The sequence below is a fragment of the Thalassophryne amazonica genome, chromosome 3 (genome assembly GCF_902500255.1).
Source record: "Thalassophryne amazonica chromosome 3, fThaAma1.1, whole genome shotgun sequence".
NCBI lineage: Eukaryota > Metazoa > Chordata > Actinopteri > Batrachoidiformes > Batrachoididae > Thalassophryne > Thalassophryne amazonica.
In genome coordinates this window covers 132,837,223-132,857,581 of record NC_047105.1, presented here as the reverse complement: position 1 = coordinate 132,857,581, position 20,359 = coordinate 132,837,223, and the positions used below count along the sequence as shown (strand labels likewise).

Here is a 20,359-nt window from a genome sequence, read left to right as displayed (position 1 = left end):
GTTTCATTTGCATCCATCGTGTCGCATTGCGTGGCTTGGGCTTTTGTGGCGTCACAACGCATCCTTCCATATGGATTACATGGGACGTCGCCGTCACTCGCATGTCGTCCGGTGTGAACGCGGCATAAGGAGTTGATTCATGATCCTAGGCTGCAAGACACAGAGACTTCCCAATTTTGATATTGGCATTTTTTACATAGGGACAGTTGATTTGTTATGATCATAATTCACATCAACTCGGATATCTTCAAAAACATGCGCACTCGGTATCTCCAAAATTAAATATAAACAATTCATCATGACTATTATAAGAATTATGACAAATGAGCAGAAGGCACAACAATGCACCTGATAAATGCATATTTAAATTGAAAGTCATACCAGTTAAGATCAGCAATATTGGTATGGGAATTGCAGTCAAGAGCTAGCAGCCAGGTAGTGCAGGCCCAGGGTGGGGGAGGCCTAGCAGCCAGGCAGTGCAGGCCAAAAGTGGGGGATGGCTAGCAGCCAGGCTGTGCAGGCCCAAGGTGGAGACTGCTAGCAGCCAGGCAGTGCAGGCACAGGGTGGAGAAACAGCTAGCAGCTAGACAATGCAGGCCGAGGGTAGGGAAACAGCTAGCAGCCAGACAATGCAGGCCCAGGGTGGAGACGGCTAGCAGCCGGGCAGTGCAGGCCCAGGGTGGAGAAACAGCTAGCAGCCAGACAGTGCAGGCCCAGGGTAGAGAACAGCTAGCTTCAAGACAGTGCAGGCCCAGGTTAGAGAACAGCTAGCAGCCAGGCAGTGCAGGCCCAGGGTAGAGAACAGCTAGCAGCCAGACAGTGCAGGCCCAGGTTAGAGAACAGCTAGCAGCCAGGCAGTGAAGGCCCAGGGTGGCAATATGGCTGGCAGCCAGACAGTGCAGGCCCAGGAAGGAGAAACAGCTAGCAATCAGGAAGTGCAGGCCCAGAAAGGAGAAACGGCTAGCAGCCAGACAGTGCAGGCCCAGGAAGGAGAAACGGCTAGCAGCCAGACAGTGCAGGCCCAAGGTGGAGAGCAGCGAGCTGCCAGGCAGTGCAGGCTCAGGATGGAGAGCAACTAGCCGGCTAGTAGCACATGTTCAAAGTCCAATTTAAAGTCCAATATTTTAACTGTAACATTAAAAGCTTAAAAAGGATTGGACTCTATCAGTGATCAGCAGAAGTGGTGCAAACAGCTGAGGAATGCAGTCACTGGCCATAGGCCATGATCTGCTCCCTCTCTGCTTGATTTCAAATGGCATCCAGTCTAAAATTTTATGTCAAATCAAATCAAATCAATTTTATTTATATAGTGCCAAATCACAACAAACAGTTGCCCCAAGGCGCTTTATATAGTAAGGCAAAAGCCATACAATAATTACAGAAAAACCCCAACGGTCAAAACGACCCCCTATGAGCAAGCACTTGGCGACAGTGGGAAGGAAAAACTCCCTTTTAACAGGAAGAAACCTCCAGCAGAACCAGGCTCAGGGAGGGGCAGTCTTCTGCTGGGACTGGTTGGGGCTGAGGGGAGAGAATCAGGAAAAAGACATGCTGTGGAAGAGAGCCAAGATCAATCACCAATGATTAAAAGCAGAGTGGTGCATACAGAGCAAAAATAGGTGAATAAAAAGAAACACTGGGTGCATCATGGGAAATCCCCCAGCAGTCTAAGTCTATAGCAGCATAACTAAGGGATGATTCAGGATCACCTGATCCAGCCCTAACTATAAGCTTTTTCAAAAAGGAAAGTTTTAAGCTTAATCTTAAAAGTAGAGAGGATGTCTGTCTCCCTAATCTGAATTGGGAGCTGGTTCCACAGGAGAGGAGCCTGAAAGCTGACGGCTCTGCCTCCCATTCTACTCTTACAAACCCTAGGAACTACAAGTAAGCCTGCAGTCTGAGAGCGAAGCGCTCTATTGGGGTGATATGGTACTAAGAGGTCCCGAAGATAAGATGGGACCTGATTATTCAAAACCTTATAAGTAAGAAGAAGAATTTTAAATTCTATTCTGGAATTAACAGGAAGCCAATGAAGAGAGGCCAATATGGGTGAGATATGCTCTCTCCTTCTTGTCCCTGTCAGAACTCTAGCTGCAGCATTTTGAATTAACTGAAGGCTTTTCAGGGAACTTTTAGGACAACCTGATAATAATGAATTACAATAGTCCAGCCTAGAAGAAATAAATGCATGAATTAGCTTTTCAGCATCACTCTGAGACAAGACCTTTCTAATTTTAGAGATATTGCGCAAATGCAAAAAAGCAGTCCAACATATTAGTTTAATATGCGCACTGAAGGAAATATCCATATCAAAAATGACTCCAAGACAGTATTACTGGAGGTCAGGGTAATGCCATCCAGAGTAAGGATCTGGTTAGACACCATGTTTCTAAGATTTGTGGGGCCAAGTACAATAACTTCAGTTTTATCTGAATTTAAAAGCAGGAAATTAGAGGTCATCCATGTCTTTATGTCTGAAAGACATTCCTGCAGTTTAACTAATTGGTGTGTGTCCTCTGGCTTCATGGATAGATAAAGCTGGGTATCATCTGCGTAACAATGAAAATTTAAGCAATGCTTTCTAATAACACTGCCTAAGGGAAGCATGTATAAAGTGAATAAAATTGGTCCTCGCACAGAACCTTGTGGAACTCCATAATTAACCTTAGTCTGTGAAGAAGAATCCCCATTTACATGAACAAATTGTAATCTATTAGATAAATATGATTCAAACCACTGCAGCGCAGTGCCTTTAATACCTATGGCATGCTCTAATCTTTGTAATAAAATTTTATGGTCAACAGTATCAAAAGCTGCACTGAGGTCTAACAGGATGAGCACAGAGATGAGTCCACTGTCTGAGGCCATAAGAAGATCATTTGTAACCTTCACTAATGCTGTTTCTGTACTATGATGAATTCTGAAACCTGACTGAAACTCTTCAAATAGACCATTCCTCTGCAGATGATCAGTTAGCTGTTTTACAACTACCCTTTCAAGAATTTTTGAGAGAAAAGGAAGGTTGGAGATTGGCCTATAATTAGCTGAGATAGCTGGGTCAAGTGATGGCTTTTTAAGTAATGGTTTAATTACTGCCACCTTAAAAGCCTGTGGTACATAGCCAACTAATAAAGATAGATTGATCATATTTAAGATCGAAGCATTAATTAATGGTAGGGCTTCCCTGAGCAGCCTGGTAGGAATGGGGTCTAATAGACATGTTGATGGTTTGGAGGAAGTAACTAATGAAAATAACTCAGAACAATCGGAGAGAAAAAGTCTAGCCAAATACCAGCATTACTGAAGGCAGCCGAACATAACAATATGTCTTTGGGATGGTTATGAATAATTTTTTCTCTAATAGTTAAAATTTTATTTGCAAAGAAAGTCATGAAGTCATTACTAGTTAAAGTTAAAGGAATACACGGCTCAATAGAGCTCTGACTCTTTGTCAGCCTGGCTACAGTGCTGAAAAGAAACCTGGGGTTGTTCTTATTTTCTTCAATTAGTGATGAATAGTAAGATGTCCTAGGTTTACGGAGGGCTTTTTTATAGAGCAACAGACTCTTTTTCCAGGCTAAATGAAGATCTTCTAAATTAGTGAGACGCCATTTCCTCTCCAGCTTACGGGTTATCTGCTTTAAGCTGCGAGTTTGTGGGTTATACCACGGAGTCAGGCACTTCTGGTTTAAGGCTCTCTTTTTCAGAGGAGCTACAGCATCCAAAGTTGTGCTCAATGAGGATTTAAAGCTATTGACGAGATAATCTATCTCACTCACAGAGTTGAGGTAGCTACTCTGCACTGTGTTGGTATATGGCATTGAAGAACATAACAAAGAAGGAATCATATCCTTAAACCTAGTTACAGCGCTTTCAGAAAGACTTCTACTGTAATGAAACTTATTCCCCACTGCTGGGTAGTCCATTAAAGTAAATGTAAATGTTATTAAGAAATGATCAGACAACAGGAGGTTTTCAGGGAATACTGTTAAGTCTTCAATTTCTATGCCATATGTCAGAACAAGATCTAAAGTGCGGTTAAAATGGTGGGTGGCCTCATTTACATTTTGTGCGAAGCCAACTGAATCTAATAATAGATTAAATGCAGTGTTGAGGCTGTCATTCTCAGCATCTATGTGGATGTTAAAATCACCCACTATAATCTATTATCTTATCTGAGCTAAGCACTAAGTCAGACAAAAGGTCTGAAAATTCACAGAGAAACTCACAGTAACGACCAGGTGGACGATAGATAATAACAAATAAAACTTGTTTTTGAGACTTCCAATTTGGATGGACAAGACTAAGAGTCAAGCTTTCAAATGAATTAAAGCTCTGTCTGGGTCTTTGATTAATTAATAAGCTGGAGTGGAAGATTGCTGCTAATCCTCCTCCTCGACCCGTGCTTCGAGCATTCTGACAGTTACTGTGAGTCGGGGGTGTTGACTCATTTAAACTAACATAATCATCCTGCTGTAACCAGGTTTCTGTAAGGCAGAATAAAGCAATATGTTGATCAATTATTATAATTATTATTATATCATTTACTAACAGGGACTTAGAAGAGAGAGACCTAATATTTAATAGACAACATTTAACTGTTTTAGTCTGTGGTGCAGTTGAAGGTTCTTTTTGAATTTTTATGCTTAAATAGATTTTTACTGGTTAGTGGTCTAGGAGCAGGCACCGTCTCTACAAGGATGGGGTACTGGGGGGATGGCAGGGGGGACAGAAACTGCAGAGAGGTGGCACTGCAGCCACCATTCAAGCCTTCGCAACCTCAGCCGCACCTCGATTACAGGCTCATGGTGTGGAAGGGGGACACGCACAATTGCATGCCATTTGTGTTATGGGGGGGGGGGGGCACTCACACGCACCATTTGAGTTGCTCAGCAATGGCACACTCATGGGGGCATTTAGAATACATGGGGCCATTCGCGCAGCCAGCTCGAAACTGGTCTGCCTGCTCTCTACTTTTGTGCTGGCTGCATGAATGGCTTGCCTTCTCTAAGTGCCCCGCGAGTGGTGTTGGATGTTCATGGGTGGCACCTGGACTCTGGCGGACTCCAACTGAGAGTGGGTCGAATGGCCACTCGCCCGGCATTCAGCCACTGGTGTGAAGGCTGCCTTGATTGTGTCATTCGGCCAGGGTTCAACATGGGTGATGATTTTGTGCTGCCCCTCGGCCGTGGCACAAATTCAAATTCAAATTTATTAATTTATATACCACCAAATTACACCAAGGTAGCCTCAAGGCACTTCACATGACATAATTAAAAAAGACAACACAAAAAAGATAAAAAGATTAAAAACATAAAAAAGAGCAAAACCACAAAAAAAATAAAAAGAATAAAAACACATAATATCTTAATATACTAATGATAAAACAGGGAGAACAAATGAGTCTTGTCTTGACTTAAAAGTCTCCATAGAATCCGAGTGCTTGATTTGTGCAGGAAGATTGTTCCAAAGAGCAGGGGCATGATAAAAAGCTCTGTGATCCGCAACTTTTTTCACCCTAGGAACACAAAGAAGTCCTGCACCCTGTGAACGCAGGGCCCGAGTCGGTACGTAAGGCTCAACGAGGTCAGGCAGGTAGGGCGGTTCCAGCCCATGAAGAATTTTATAGGCCAGTAACAGAACCTTAAAATCCGATCTCGCAAAGACAGGAAGCCAGTGAAGGGAAGCCAAAATGGATGTAATGTGGTCAAACTTTCTGCTTTGTGTCAAAAGTCTGGCAGCAGCATTTTGAACCAATTGAAGACCCCTAATGCTGGACTGTGGTAATGGTGCATTTACACATAAGCAAGAGGCGTTACGAATGTCATTTTTCTGTCATTCGTGACACATTCCTGACATTCTTAATGTGACTTAATGCATCTGAAAAGGTTTCTTAATAGTGCGTGTTGGTGCGTGATATTCTTGATATTCGTGGAGCATGTTTTTGCCTGTCAAAAAATCTTCCACGAATGTCACACACCACCCTCATTTCGTCTCACGTCGTGGAGGTCATGTTGATCCGTCTTGATGAGTAGTGATCCTTAATAGAATGTGACAATGTTCATAGTGGTTCCTGTGATGGTTCTTGGAGCCCAAACTGTCACGCATTATTACGAAGTGACATGGAAACTGTCAAGTTTTGACACGACTTGTAACGTGGCGTCACATTTCACTGCGCGCCACGAATCAGTCTCATTTCAGTGCTCTTCAGCGCGCTCCTGCAGGTGTTCCACCTGCTGCATGTGCCTGATGTTTGGGAAAACGTGTGAGACGAGAGCCGCATGAAGCCACACATCTGGCTCTGTCCGTCTCCTCCTCCTCTCTGTGCCACTCCATGGCACCGAGCCCAACTACGCATGCAGTCACAAAGTTCTTCTGAAAAACTGGAACGATCTGAATTCGGTTGGATGAATATGGGTGTGTGTGGAGACAATTCACCTCGTTCATAACGTGACAGAACTTGATGATGCGCTGTAACACGCAATAGCGTACCAGAGTGGGCAACAACCCGGAACATTATTCTTGACCGTGTGTAATGGTTCCTGATAATTCTCCAGCAACAAGTGCCATTAATCGTAACGTGTGGTAACAGGTTGCAGCAGTTCCTGAGGACTCCTGACACCTCTGCCCCGAATCATCACATTCGTGATCAGCGGCCAAGAATGTGTACTTCGTGGCATTCGTGACTTGTTGTCGTTATGTGTAAATGCAGCATTAACCAGTAACAGAGCTTTGCAATAATCCAATCTGGAACAGATAATTGCATGTGCAGTTGTATGTTAAAGTTCTGGGCACCCCTGATGATTTCCTAGATTTTCCTTTAAAAATCATTGGTTGTTTGGATCAGTAATATATCATATAGGTGACAAACACAGTGATATTTGAGAAGTGAAATGAAGTTTATAGGACTTACAGAAAGTGTGCAATAATTCTTTAAACAAAATTAGCCAGGTGCATAAATTTGGGCTCCCCAACAGTACATCATACAAATACATCAATATTTAGTAGATCCTCCTTTTGCAGAAATAACAGCCTCTAAATGCTTCCTATAGCTTGCAATGAGAGTCTGGATTCTGGCTGAAGGTATTTTGGACCATTCTTCTTTACAAAACATCTCGGGTTTGTTGGTTTCCGAGCATGGACAGTCCACTTAAAATCACACCACAGATTTTCAATAATATTCAGGTCTGGGGACTGAGATGGCCATTCCAGAACATTGTACTTGTTCCTCTGCATGAATGCCTCAGTAGATTTTGAGCAGTGTTTAGGGTTGTTGTCTTGTTGAAAGATCCAGCCACAGTGCCACAGTGCAACTTCAACTTTGTCACTGATTCGTGAACATTATTCTCAAGAATCTGCTGATATTGACTGGAATCCATGTGACCTTCAACTTTAACAAGATTCCCAGTACCTGCACTGGCCACACAGCCCCACCGCATGATGGAACCACCTCCAAATTTTACTGTAGGTAGCAAGCATTTTTCTTGGAATGCTGTGTTCTTTTTCAGCCATGCATACCGCTCCTTGTTATGTTCAAATAACTCAATTTTAGTTTCATCAGTTCACAGCACCTTATTCCAAAATGAAGCTGGCTTGTCCAAATGTGCTTTAGCATACCTCAAGTGACTCTATTTGTGTACGCAGAAAAGGCTTCCTCTGTATTACAGCATCATACAGCATCTCTTTGTGCAAAGTCCACTGTTCAGTTGAACGATGCACAGAGACACTATGTGCAGCAAGATCATGTTGTAGGTCTTTGGAGCAGGTCTGTGGGTTGAGTATGAGTTATATGATAGATTTCTGTGCACTAACCTAATGTCGGTATTCTGGATAATCTGCTTGCTATTCCCTCTGAAAGACTGTTGCCTGTTGGACTGATCACCCATGTTCCTCACATCTGCCTGTATTTTTGACCAAGAATTATTTCTGCTGTGAAAATGACAACATGTTTGTTTTCACTTACCTTCATTGTGGTTTGCTGAGTTGGAGTTCTCTGTCTTGCCATTGCAAATATGTGATACAATCCAAGGAACTGTTCTTGCCCTGCTTTTCTGGCAGTAGACAAGGGCAAATGCTCACACGGACTCACACTTGGTTATGGAACTTAACTCTTGGAAGTTTCTTCCTGAAATCAAGAATGCCTGACGGAGCTTTTCCTGACAACTGTCGTCACAGGTTAGATTTTTGTCATTTGTTGTTATCTTATTTTCCTTTCAGCTGCTCCCGTTAGCGGTTGCCACAGCAGATAAATCGTTACCATCTCAACCTGTCTTCTGTATCTTTCTCTGTCACACCAACCACCAGCATGTTCCCCCTCACCACATCCATAAACCTCGTCTTTGGCCTCCCTCTTTGGCTCCAACCTCAGCATCCTTCTCTATATATACCCTGGGTCCCTCCTTTACACATGTCCAAACCATCTCAATCTCACCTCTGACTTTGTCTCTAAACCGTCCCACCTGAGCTGTCCCACTGATATGTTCATTCCTAATCCTGTCTATTGTCGTCACTCACAAAGAGAATCACAACATCTTCAGCTCTTTCACTTCCAGCTCTGCCTCCTGTCTTTTTGTTAGTGCCGCTGTCTCTGCACAGTGCAAATTCTGCATTTTGCATCACCACTCTTAGCTACATAATAGAGTAAAGCAGAGAAGGATATTCTTTCACTAAAACAGATCAAATCTCGGCTTCCACCTCAGATGTACCTATTGGCAATTTGTAGCTAAACTTTCAGGTCTTTTTTTTAAAGAAAATCCTCCTCTATACCACTTCATCATGAAGCTGTATAACTGGTGATACAAAATGCAAAGCTTGTACTGTGCACAATTTCTCCAATCACAGCCACATAACACTATAACTTCTTCTCAGTGGCAGGTTTACCATCAGAGAGCATCGTCCACAACTACCACAAACGACTCCAAGCTGTCATTGATGTTCAAGGTGGCAATACATGGTATGTTTTGATCTGGGTCATTTGGGTAGTTTCTGCTGTCATTGTGATTTAAAAAGAGTAAACACAGTTGTTTGACAACAAATGGCTTCAACCAACCACTAACCACCATGAGGGACTAAAAAGTTTTGGGACCACTGCCAGGAAATAAAGCCAAGTCATGAATATGTGTCCAGTATTAGACTATAAGGTCTCACATGTTCCAGTGTTGTCAAACATAAAACCTGGACATTCAAAAGACAATAATTTCAAAACAAGAAACAAATAATGAATATTCAATTCAACAAATGCTCAGCATTTCTTATGTTTGTTTTTTTTATTAGTGCCCTGTTCAAGTACTAGTGTGAGCGTAATGTCGACATACTGTACTGTCATTGTAGAGTTTTGTGTCATGTGATGCAAGGACTGGCAAAAAACAGAAGCAGGGCAGGTACCTTTTCCCCGTAGCCACGGTCTTTGGACATCATCTCCCTCAGCGTCTGCAGCACTTTGATGCACAGGCGCTCCTCATTCTCCTCCAGCAAGTGCTTTGTATGTTTGATCAGTCTGATTACAGAAGATTAAAAACACATCAAGCAAAGCACATGAGTCCTGTGATCACCTGTTAGCCTGGAAAAAGAGTCTGTTGCTCTATAAAAAAAGCCCTAAGTAAAGCTAGGACATCTTACTACTCATCACTAATTGAAGAAAATAAGAACAACCCTGTTGTATGGCTGGGGGGCCTGGCTGCCTTTTGTTTCTGTCTTTTGTTTTTCCTTCCAGGTGGCTTGCATTTGGGACTGAGTGGCTGTGTTGCTGAGGTTATCAGGACCTCACCCTGATCACCTGCGGCTCGTCAGGACTCACAGCTGTGGTGCATCTATATGGATTGGAACATGGTGGCATTTAAGACTGGAGTATACAGTGTGTATTTGCCAGAGACCCCGACCCTGTGACCAGACGGGTGAGATCGTCGTCTCGGGAGCCATCTCATCATCAGTGGATGCAGAGAACATCCAGGGTTTGATGCACGGTCTGTGAAAGAGGAGGGGGTGAGGTCTCACGCTCGTCAGCACACTTCCTGAGGTACGTTAGATTTTGTGACTAACGTTTATACAGTCAGTAAATGTGGTGTCCCTCACACCTTATTATATTGAGCTGTACGTTAGTCATGTATCGGCTTCCACTGCAGTGGAGTTTTGTGAACTGGATGTTCCATGCCTGCAGGTTGGGAAGCTGATTAGTAATTAAGCCAGGAAGTGTTTGCTGTTTATGTACACCTTTGAGTGGTCTCTCTGTGTGTAGAGTGTGGACTCACATAATGGTTCCTTCTTTCACAGACTCGGTTTGTTGCGGCCACCTGGGGGGTGTCGGCGGGGTCCTTGGGTCCGAACGGCTTCTGGCTCCGGACCGTTAGCGCTGCTGGGAGCGCACCGTATCACCACCACGCCAGACCGCACACTCTTTTGTTGTTTTGTATCACATCACTGTTATGTATTAAATTCAGTTAGCCTTTGTACCGTGCTCTGCTTATTTCATACTGGGTCCTTCAAACGCTGGTCGGTTCTCCGAGCTGCGTCCGACACATAACAAACCCCAGGTTTCTTTTCAGCACTGTAGCCAGGCTGACAAAGAGTCAGAGCTCTACTGAGCCGAGTATTCCTTTAACTTTAACTAGTAATGACTTCATGACTTTCTTTGCTAATAAAATTTTAACTATTAGAGAAAAAATTACTCATAACCATCCCAAAGACATATCGTTATCTTTGGCTGCTTTCAGTAATGCTGGTATTTGGTTAGACTCTTTCTCTCCGATTGTTCTGTCTGAGTTATTTTCATTAGTCACTTCCTCCAAACCATCAACATGTCTATTAGACCCCATTCCTACCAGGCTGCTCAAGGAAGCCCTACCATTAATTAATGCTTCGATCTTAAATATGATCAATCTATCTTTATTAGTTGGCTATGTACCACAGGCTTTTAAGGTGGCAGTAATTAAACCATTACTTAAAAAGCCATCACTTGACCCAGCTATCTTAACTAATTATAGGCCAATCTCCAACCTTCCTTTTCTATCAAAAATTCTTGAAAGGGTAGTTGTAAAACAGATAACTGATCATCTACAGAGGAATGGTCTATTTGAAGAGTTTCAGTCAGGTAATGGGGAGTCTTCTTCACAGACTAAGGTTAATTATGGAGTTCCACAAGGTTCTGTGCTAGGACCAATTTTATTCACTTTATACATGCTTCCCTTAGGCAGTATTATTAGAAAGCATTGCTTAAATTTTCATTGTTACGCAGATGATACCCAGCTTTATCTATCCATGAAGCCAGAGGACACACACCAATTAGTTAAACTGCAGGTATGTCTTTCAGACATAAAGACATGGATGATCTCTAATTTCCTGCTTTTAAATTCAGATAAAACTGAAGTTATTGTACTTGGCCCCACAAATCTTAGAAACATGGTGTTACATTTGCGCAATATCTCTAAAATTAGAAAGGTCTTGTCTCAGAGTGATGCTGAAAAACTAATTCATGCATTTATTTCCTCTAGGCTGGACTATTGTAATTCATTATTATCAGGTTGTCCTAAAAGTTCCCTGAAAAGCCTTCAGTTAATTCAAAATGCTGCAGCTAGAGTACTGACGGGGACTAGAAGGAGAGAGCATATTTCACCCATATTGGCTTCTCTTCATTGGCTCCCTGTTAATTCTAGAATAGAATTTAAAATTCTTCTTCTTACTTATAAGGTTTTGAATAATCACGTCCCATCTTATCTTCTGGACCTCTTAGTACCATATCACCCCAAAAGAGCGCTTCACTCTCAGACTGCAGGCTTACTTGTTGTTCCTAGGGTTTTTAAGAGTAGAATGGGAGGCAGAGCCTTCAGCTTTCAGGCTCCTCTCCTGTGGAACCAGCTCCCAATTCAGATCAGGGAGACAGACACCCTCTCTACTTTTAAGATTAGGCTTAAAACTTTCTTTTTTGCTAAAGCTTATAGTTAGGGCTGGATCAGGTGACCCTGAACCATCCCTTAGTTATGCTGCTATAGACTTAGACTGCTGGGGGGTTCCCATGATGCACTGAGTGTTTCTTTCTCTTTTTGCTCTGTATGCAATACTTTGCATTTAATCATTAGTGATTGATCTCTGCTCTCTTCCACAGCATGTCTTTTTCCTGATTCTCTCCCCTCAGCCCCAACCAGTCCCAGCAGAAGACTGCCCCTCCCTGAGCCTGGTTCTGCTGGAGGTTTCTTCCTGTTAAAAGGGAGTTTTTCCCTCCCACTTTCGCCAAGTGCTTGCTCATAGGGGGTCGTTTTGTCCATTTTCTGTAATTATTGTATGGCTTTTGCCTTGCAATATAAAGCGCCTTGGGGCAACTGTTGTTGTGATTTGGCGCTATATAAATAAAATTGATTTGATTTGATCAACGCAATAAATTAGTTTGATGTGTAGCAGCTAATTATGTGCACCACAACCAAAACAACAGATTCAGATGATAAAAAATGAATGACATAACTGATTCTTGTCTTCCTTAAATAGGTTCATTTACTAAAAATGAATCATTTTGAACAATATTTTTCAGTAGTGAGTTTGAAATAAACCCGGCTTGGCACATTACATCTGAATTCAACAATATTCCATTCCTATATACTATATATTATACTATATACTGTATATTCTTTATTTATTTATTTTTACTAATACCAAATACACTCTCATGGCGATCTGCTTTATGGCAGGAACAACACACATACAATATTTTGTGATTTTGCTTTTAGCAACACTATATCATTGGATAAAGTTGAATAATACATTTGTAGTGCTTGCCTGAAGGATAGCACCTGTAACAACTCTGACTTCGATTGACACCAAATAACATACATTAATGTTTTCTCAACCAAAACCTGAGGTTTCAACTGAGAGAAGAATGTTGTTTCACCTTTTGCCCTGAAATTCCTGGTCTCCAGACTAAAACATCTCATGGAAAACTCCCTCCAGCTGCGCTGTCCAGGGTCTCTAATTTAGAGCTTCTCAAAGTGGTCCTTGAAATCTGTTTATCAGTGAAATTCCAGCCAGTGTAAATTATGGGACATTATAATTGCCTCACGTCAAGCCAGAGAAGCTTCCCAGACCAGCGAGAGTGTCTCTTCCAAAATAAGGCAACCATAAACTCAGAGCCTTGACAACCAGTTTATCCTACAGATCTCAGTGAAGAACACCACCTCTTTGTTCAGTGCAAAAAACATTATTTTTTCTGCATATGAAAGTTCTGTTTTCTTGTAGGTTTATTCAAGCAAAATGCTTTGCATATATTCCATTTAATCCGACATGTGTTCCTTTTATAACATGGTTTATGTTAATGTAATTCATGAACTATTAATACTTTGATGGTTAAACATTTTGTTTTAATCAGTGGTTCGTTTAGGATGTATTTAAGTAACTTTAATAATATTGTTGTATGGGCCACCAGAGGAGGAGGTACTGCTGGCCCACCACCAGAGGGCGCCCTGCCTGAAGTGCGGGCTTCAGGCTGGAGAGGGCCTAATGAGACAGCTGTCACTCATTATCTCATGATAGCTGTCACCCATCTTCACTTCATCATACTACTCCATAAAACCCGGACGTCATCTCCACCTCGTTGCCAAGATATCTTCGACTTGTTAAGGTAACTTCTCAGCTGTAGTCAACTCTGACAAATAATCTGAGCTCTTTTTGCAGCCGTTTTCCTGTGGTGTTTCCTTATCTGCTGGATTGGCGTTTGGTGTGATTAGCGACGGCTTCGCCTCACACCCCAACCAGATAAGTGGTTAAACAGGAGCTGCACGAGTGTGTGATTTGAGGTGGAGGTGGAATTTCCACCATTGTTGTTACTGGGTGTACACACACCCACATCTTATTGTTTCTGCTCCTCACCAGCAGTACCAGATCCGACACTCGGAGACGGTGGCCACCTGGGCACTCGGGACTTGGCGGCTCCAGTATTCTCCCGGTTCGGTGGCGGAGGAAATTGTGTGGTTCCGGTTCTTCTCAGGACAGACGTCTTCTATCCTCGAGCCTGCCCACACGTCATCTTTGTGGATTGACTGTTTGCAAAATTCTGTAGTCCTCTGTATTGTGGTTGTGCTCATTTCACAACAGTAAAGTGTTCATATTCGACTCTTTCATTGTCCGTTCATTTACGCCCTCTGTTGTGAGTCCGTGTCACTACACTTTCCCAACAATTATATTAATTTAAAAGTATTTAGAACAAAGTCTAATAACATAGTTAATGTTTTTAAATATTTAATCCTCATCTGTGTCTCCTTGCACATAAAGTGTTCTGACGTTAATTTCCACACACCTGAATGGGTGGAGTTTTAATGACGTACGAGGTCTGTGAGAAAAGAAGCCGACCTTTTTATTTTATGCAAAAAATATATGGATTTGATTCATATGTTTTTACGTCAGCCAAGCTTGAACCTTCGTTCGCATGCGTGAGTTTTTCCACGTCTGTCGGTTGCGTCATTCGCCTGTGGGCAGGCTTTGAGTGAGCACTGGTCCACCCCTCTCGTTGTTGTTTCATTGCGAGGAAATGGCGGAATGATTTGGGCTTTTTTTTCCATCAGAATTTTTTCAGAAACTGTTAGAGACTGGCAGCTGGAAACCATTCGAAAAATTTATCTGGCTTTCGGTGAAAATTTTACGGGCTTCACAGAGAATAAGGAGTGTTACTACAGCTTTAACTGCCCACAATGGCGCCCGGCACGCCACGCTCTGAGCCACCATCGAGAGGCAGAAACCACCACATCATTTCTAAACAGATCGCTGTGTGGAGCCGGGATCGTCGTGTGCAATATCTCTGGTTATCACAAGAGCTGGACATCAGCCATTTTCCGGCAGATTTCACTTTTAACAAGAGATTTTGTCATGGAAAGCCGCGCGGAGGCTTCGCGCGTCACGACCGATTCGCTGATGGAGCGAGACAAAGGAACACCTCCGTTTCGGAGTGTTAAAGGACAAGTTGGGACATGCCTATCTCGGCTTTCAGTGCTTACCAGTCGAGTGAGTATAAGAGAAACTGTGGACAGCTGGGCTTGTCCCAACTTGTCCTTTGAAAACATCTTCAAACATCTTCACCTCTTGGGTCGAAAAAGTCTACGGCGGACCTGCCAAGCACCTCTGGCAAGCCCAGCTGACACTGACGCCTTGGGGTCACCGGGGAAAACCAGTGGTTCAACCGCAGACTCTGGTCGCAAAGGCCTACCACAAGGAATCGGACGGACGGTTCATCTGAACCACCTCTTCAACAGACCAGCTAAGTATCTGTTAAAAGTTCCAGCAAGGGTTTTGCTGTCAATGGATGCAAAGTGACTTTAAACATATTTATTTAATAATAACTGGCTTCAAAATTCATCACTAAATTCAAAGCAGATTTATTTACTTAATTCCTTAAACTTATTTCAGGTATTTCACTTATTTTCATGAGTAACAAATAAGTCCATAATAAAACTATTTAATCATTGTTCACATACTCAAAATGCCAGTAAACTGTTCATCTTTCTTGTAAGTAAGACCCTTCGGCTGCTCCCTTGTTTGCACTCGGGGTCACCACAGCAAATCCAAGGTGGAACTGCATGTTGAATTGGCACAGGTTTTACGCCGGATGCCCTTCTTGGCGCAACTCCACATTATATGGAGAAGTGTGGCAGGGGTGGGATTTGAACCCGGGACCTTCTGAACTGAAACCAAGCACATTAACCACTTGGCCACCACCCCTGCCAACTGTTCATCTTTCTTGTATATGTGTAAATAAAATGTAAATATTCCTGCGGTGGTTTTTATTGTGTTCAGGTGGAAACTGTTGGTCAATCGTATCGTAGAAGTTACGACTTTCGTATTTCAGACTGATTAATGATTTGAGACTGATTAAGTAATAATGTTTAGATTAAAGTTCCTATGGCTTTAAAAAAAATGTCAAAACAAACTTGCTTTTTCTAATCGCGTTATTAGCTTCTGGTTTCCAAAGAAAAGACGCGTTTCAGACTGATTGTCATGGAAACCGGTCCAATATGGGAAAATATCCAACCGGTAATCGGCCAATCAGAGCGCGTGTAGTGTCACAGCCATATAATAATAAAGATTAATAAAGCTTAATACTCAAATTCCTTACATTTCTGGTCTGCCCATTTGATCCAAATAATTATTAAATCCTAAAATTGCTAATTTGGTGACCCGCTGATGCAGTCCAGTCCAATTTAATCCAATTTAGGATCTTAATAATTATACTTACTACAGCTTGTTGCCTCGGTGTGTGGCAATTTAGTATTTCTGCTACATATAATTGGTGCCGCCGTGTGAGGTTCCATTCATCTCAACATTTAATCCCAAATAATCATTAAATTATTTAATTTCACTACACACCTATCACATGGAAAATGGTTCAACTTTAGTCAAGGAACAATGATGACAACCTGGTAGTTCAAAGTTCAGACTTACTTTGATATGAATCCTCCGCTTTCACATTTCTTCCGAGCATCTGTGTTCTCGGGGAAAAGCAATTCTGGACGATGCAGTACATCTACCAGGACTGAGAGCTCGGCCTGGACCAATGGCCTGAGACGATCCTCTAAAGCTGACACTATGTCCTACAGACACACAGACATACAGACAGAAATTGATCTTGAAAATGTCATATCACCATGAAAAGTATTAGGATTATGTGTACAAACGACTTTATTAGAAATTTCACTAGGACAAGCCCAGATAAATTAAGTACACTCAACAAAAATATAAATGCAACACTTTTGTTTTTGCTCCCATTTTTTTATGAGCTGAACTCAAAGACCCAAAACATTTTCTATATACACAAATGACCTATTTCTCTCAAATATTGTTCACAAATCTGTCTAAATCTGTGTTAAGCCTGGTTCACACGGCAGGACATTAAAATTGTCTGTAGTTTTCCAAAACCTGAGAGACCACACGTGGAGATAAAAAGGTAAACGATAAACATCCACCAATCCTTTTCAGCCTAGACATTGAGAAAGCATTCGACAGTCTGTTGTGTGGGCCGCCAGAAGAGGAGGTACTGCTGGCCCACCACCAGAGGGCGCCCTGCCTGAAGTGCGGGCTTCAGGCACGAGAGGGCGCTGCCGCCACGGACACAGCCGGGAGTGACAGCTGTCACTCATTAATTCCTGACAGCTGTCACTCATTCTTCATCATCGCACTCCATAAAACCCAGACGTCATCTCCACCTCATTGCCGAGATATCGTACTTCTTTGGAGGTAATAGACTCAGCCGTTTGTGTTTTACAATATAATCTGTATATTGTGAGTGTTTGCAGGAGTACCGGTCCCTCTGTCTGTGGAAGCTGAGTGAGTGGTGGACGGCACTCTTTTCCCCTGAGGAATCACTGCGGTACTCTGCAGAATATTGTGTTAGAGGTGGAGGTGGCATTCCCACCGCTGTTGTTACTGGGTGTACACACACCCACACTAGACTGTCTTTGTTCTTCGCCAGCAGTACCAGATCCGACAGTCGGGGACGGTGATCACCTGGGAATTCGGGACTTGGCGGCTCCAGTATTCACCAGGTTCGGTGGCGGCGGAAATCGTGTGGTTCCGGCTCTTCTCAGGACAGATGTCTTCTATCCTCGAGCCTGCCCACACGTCACCTTTGTGGATTGACTGTAATCATATTCTGAGATTGTCTGTATATTCGTTGTGCACCTTCACAACATTAAATTGTTACTTTTTGGCTCATCTATTGACCGTTCATTTGCGCCCCCTGTTGTGGGTCCGTGTCACTACACTTTCCCAACAGAGTCGACTGGATAATTCTTGAACAAGCATTATTAGATATGGTTTTCGGAGAAGAATTTGTTCATTGGATTTATTTTCAATTTCAATTTATTTTCATTTATATTGCACCAAATCACAACAAAGCTGCTTCAAGGTGCTTCACACAACTAAGGTCTAACCTTACTAACCCAGAGAGTAAGCACACAGGCAGCTCCCTCTGATGACACTCAGGAAGAAACCTCAAGCAGAGCAGACTGAGAGGGGTGACCAACTGTTTAGGCCATTCTAACAGTTACAAGGTTTTACAAAGTTTTACAGAGTTGAAAAAACATAAAACAGGAATTCAAACAACACATCATAACAAAAAGAAAAGAAAATGCATATGATAAGTCCATGCAGACATTTGCACTGCAGGCACGGGTCATCCAGCATTCCTCATGCCGTCAGTGGGCCTGTTCCCGTGACAATGTCCATTCCAAATGCAGACTGCAGTGTGCAGCACCAGCTTCAGGTCTGGCATCTCACGATCAGTCTGGCACCCTGTGGCTTGGAGATGTCAATCTTGCACAGGATTCTTGCACATTACCTTGGACAGAGAGAAAAAGAGCAGAATCCGTCAGCAGGAAAAACTATACCTAAGGCATAATTTATCAGCAGTAAATCTCCAGGAAAAAGAATTTACTTAGGCGATCGCTAGACGCTAGCCCTAAGTTTCACTAACAAATCCAGAATTTAGATGAAGTTGAGGCCGAGAACTGTTCCGTTGATAATAAAATGACTTTAAAAGGATAAGAAGCATAGTACCATACTATGCCAGTATGCTAGCCAAACGAGAGGGAGAATAAATGTGTTTTAAGTCTAGACTTGAAAGTCTCTCCAGAATCTGACTGTATTATTGACACAGGGAGATCATTCCACAAAACAGGGATACATGATAAGTGAAAGCTCTATGACCTGCAGACTTTTTATTCAGCCAAGCAGCAAAGCTAGCAGCTGCCTTTCATTTTCAAACAGTAGGCATTTTGTGGTATTAACAGATAAGTCATCGCAGAAGCTAGGCAGGGCCAAAATTGATGAGAAGTGTATTTTATGCATATACTGAGCAAAGCAACATGGCGATTGCCAAACCTAGTGAAAGCAATGTGACAATGTTTGTTGGTCATTGGTTATATTTATAGTTACATATAATAAACTTCACGAATAATTTTCAATGTTTTATATATCGACATATTGGTATCAAAAGTTGTTTTCTCTCTAATAACAGTATTGTATCGCCCCCACCACCTTCCACTCTCCCAAAAAGTCCATACCATTTAGCCTCTAATAATGTCTCCTTGGACAAAAAGTGGAAAAGTGAAATCGTATTTTGACTGACCTGAAGCCTCTCTATGATGTTTCGATAGTCTTTGGAGGTCGTCAGCAAAGAGTCTCGTCTCGATGTGTTTTTGGCAGACAATCTCCAGTTCAGGATGCTCTTCTGCACAACATTGTTTGACTTGACAAACAGGTTGTTCACCTGACTGTCCAGGTCCACAGGGATGGCAATGGCTCTGCTCTTAGCTGGAAAAAAGGAACAAATGTTGTAAGGAATGACAACATCAGATCAGGCTTTGTAAGTGAAAGAGAGTCACAAACAGAAAATGGGTTATTTTTAATAAACAGTGTCTCCCTTATTGACCCTATTCTCTTAACCATTTTCACCTTTTTTTGCAGTGAAAGTCATACAAAATCCTTTCTGCAGGGTTGTGCATAAACTCCAAACTGAAGTCATCTTAAAGCACTATAGACTAGCACACTAGACCCTTCAAGTCATTGAGCAGGGACACTGCCTACAGCTAACCTGCCTGACAAAATTCTGCATCGAGCACAGCCCATTCATCCATCCATTTTCTAGACCCAATTAAGGGTCATGGGGGGCTAGAGCCTATTCCACCAGCTGTTGGATGAGAGGTGATGTTAGCACATGTTGACAGACAAACTCATTCACACTTTCACTCACAGCTAAGCGCAATTTAGGCCTTGTCCATACAGAAACCGAACTTTCCCTATGCTATTTTATTTTTGTTTTTGTCCTCTACAAAAAGTGTTCATTAAAAACGGCACCATTTCAAGAAATATCTCTGCCCACATGGGTCCAGTGAAACTGCTGGAAAACACTGTAATACATATACCAGCCCTGCATGTGGTGCTGTAATCCTTCCACAAAACAGAGATGTGGAGCATGTGCATAACCAGTATAACAGCTAATCGATGTAGCAGCAAAAGGCTGAAAAGTTACAAACAGCACAGAGTAAATATAACGCCTTTTAATCTGACCTGTTACGTCCTTTCAGCCAAACTTATCATCACAGCTGAAAACTGTTATCCCCTAAATGCTCGAAGCACGGGTCGAGGAGGAGGAGTAGCAGCAATCTTCCACTCCAGCTATTAATTAATCAAAGACCCAGACAGAGCTTTAATTCATTTGAAAGCTTGACTCTTAGTCTTGTCCATCCAAATTGGAAGTCCCAAAAACCAGTTTTATTTGTTATTATCTATCGTCCACCTGGTCGTTACTGTGAGTTTCTTTGTGATTTTTCAGACCTTTTGTCTGACTTAGTGCTTAGCTCAGATAAGATAATTATAGTGGGTGATTTTAACA

The 20,359-nt window shown here is 42.4% G+C and overlaps 1 protein-coding gene across 1 annotated transcript in view; it reads right to left on the bottom strand.

Annotated features, from left to right (window-relative positions):
- The window catches only part of LOC117507641 (inositol 1,4,5-trisphosphate receptor type 1-like), a 535,403-nt gene that overhangs the window by 250,515 nt on the left and 264,529 nt on the right, over positions 1-20,359 (bottom strand). The window contains exons 36-38 of the mRNA XM_034167459.1: positions 19,094-19,278; positions 16,411-16,559; positions 9,385-9,496 (exon numbers count right to left, since the gene is read on the bottom strand). Of these exons, the coding sequence (XP_034023350.1) occupies positions 9,385-9,496; positions 16,411-16,559; positions 19,094-19,278 (446 nt within the window). The remainder of the gene's footprint in view (positions 1-9,384; positions 9,497-16,410; positions 16,560-19,093; positions 19,279-20,359) is intronic.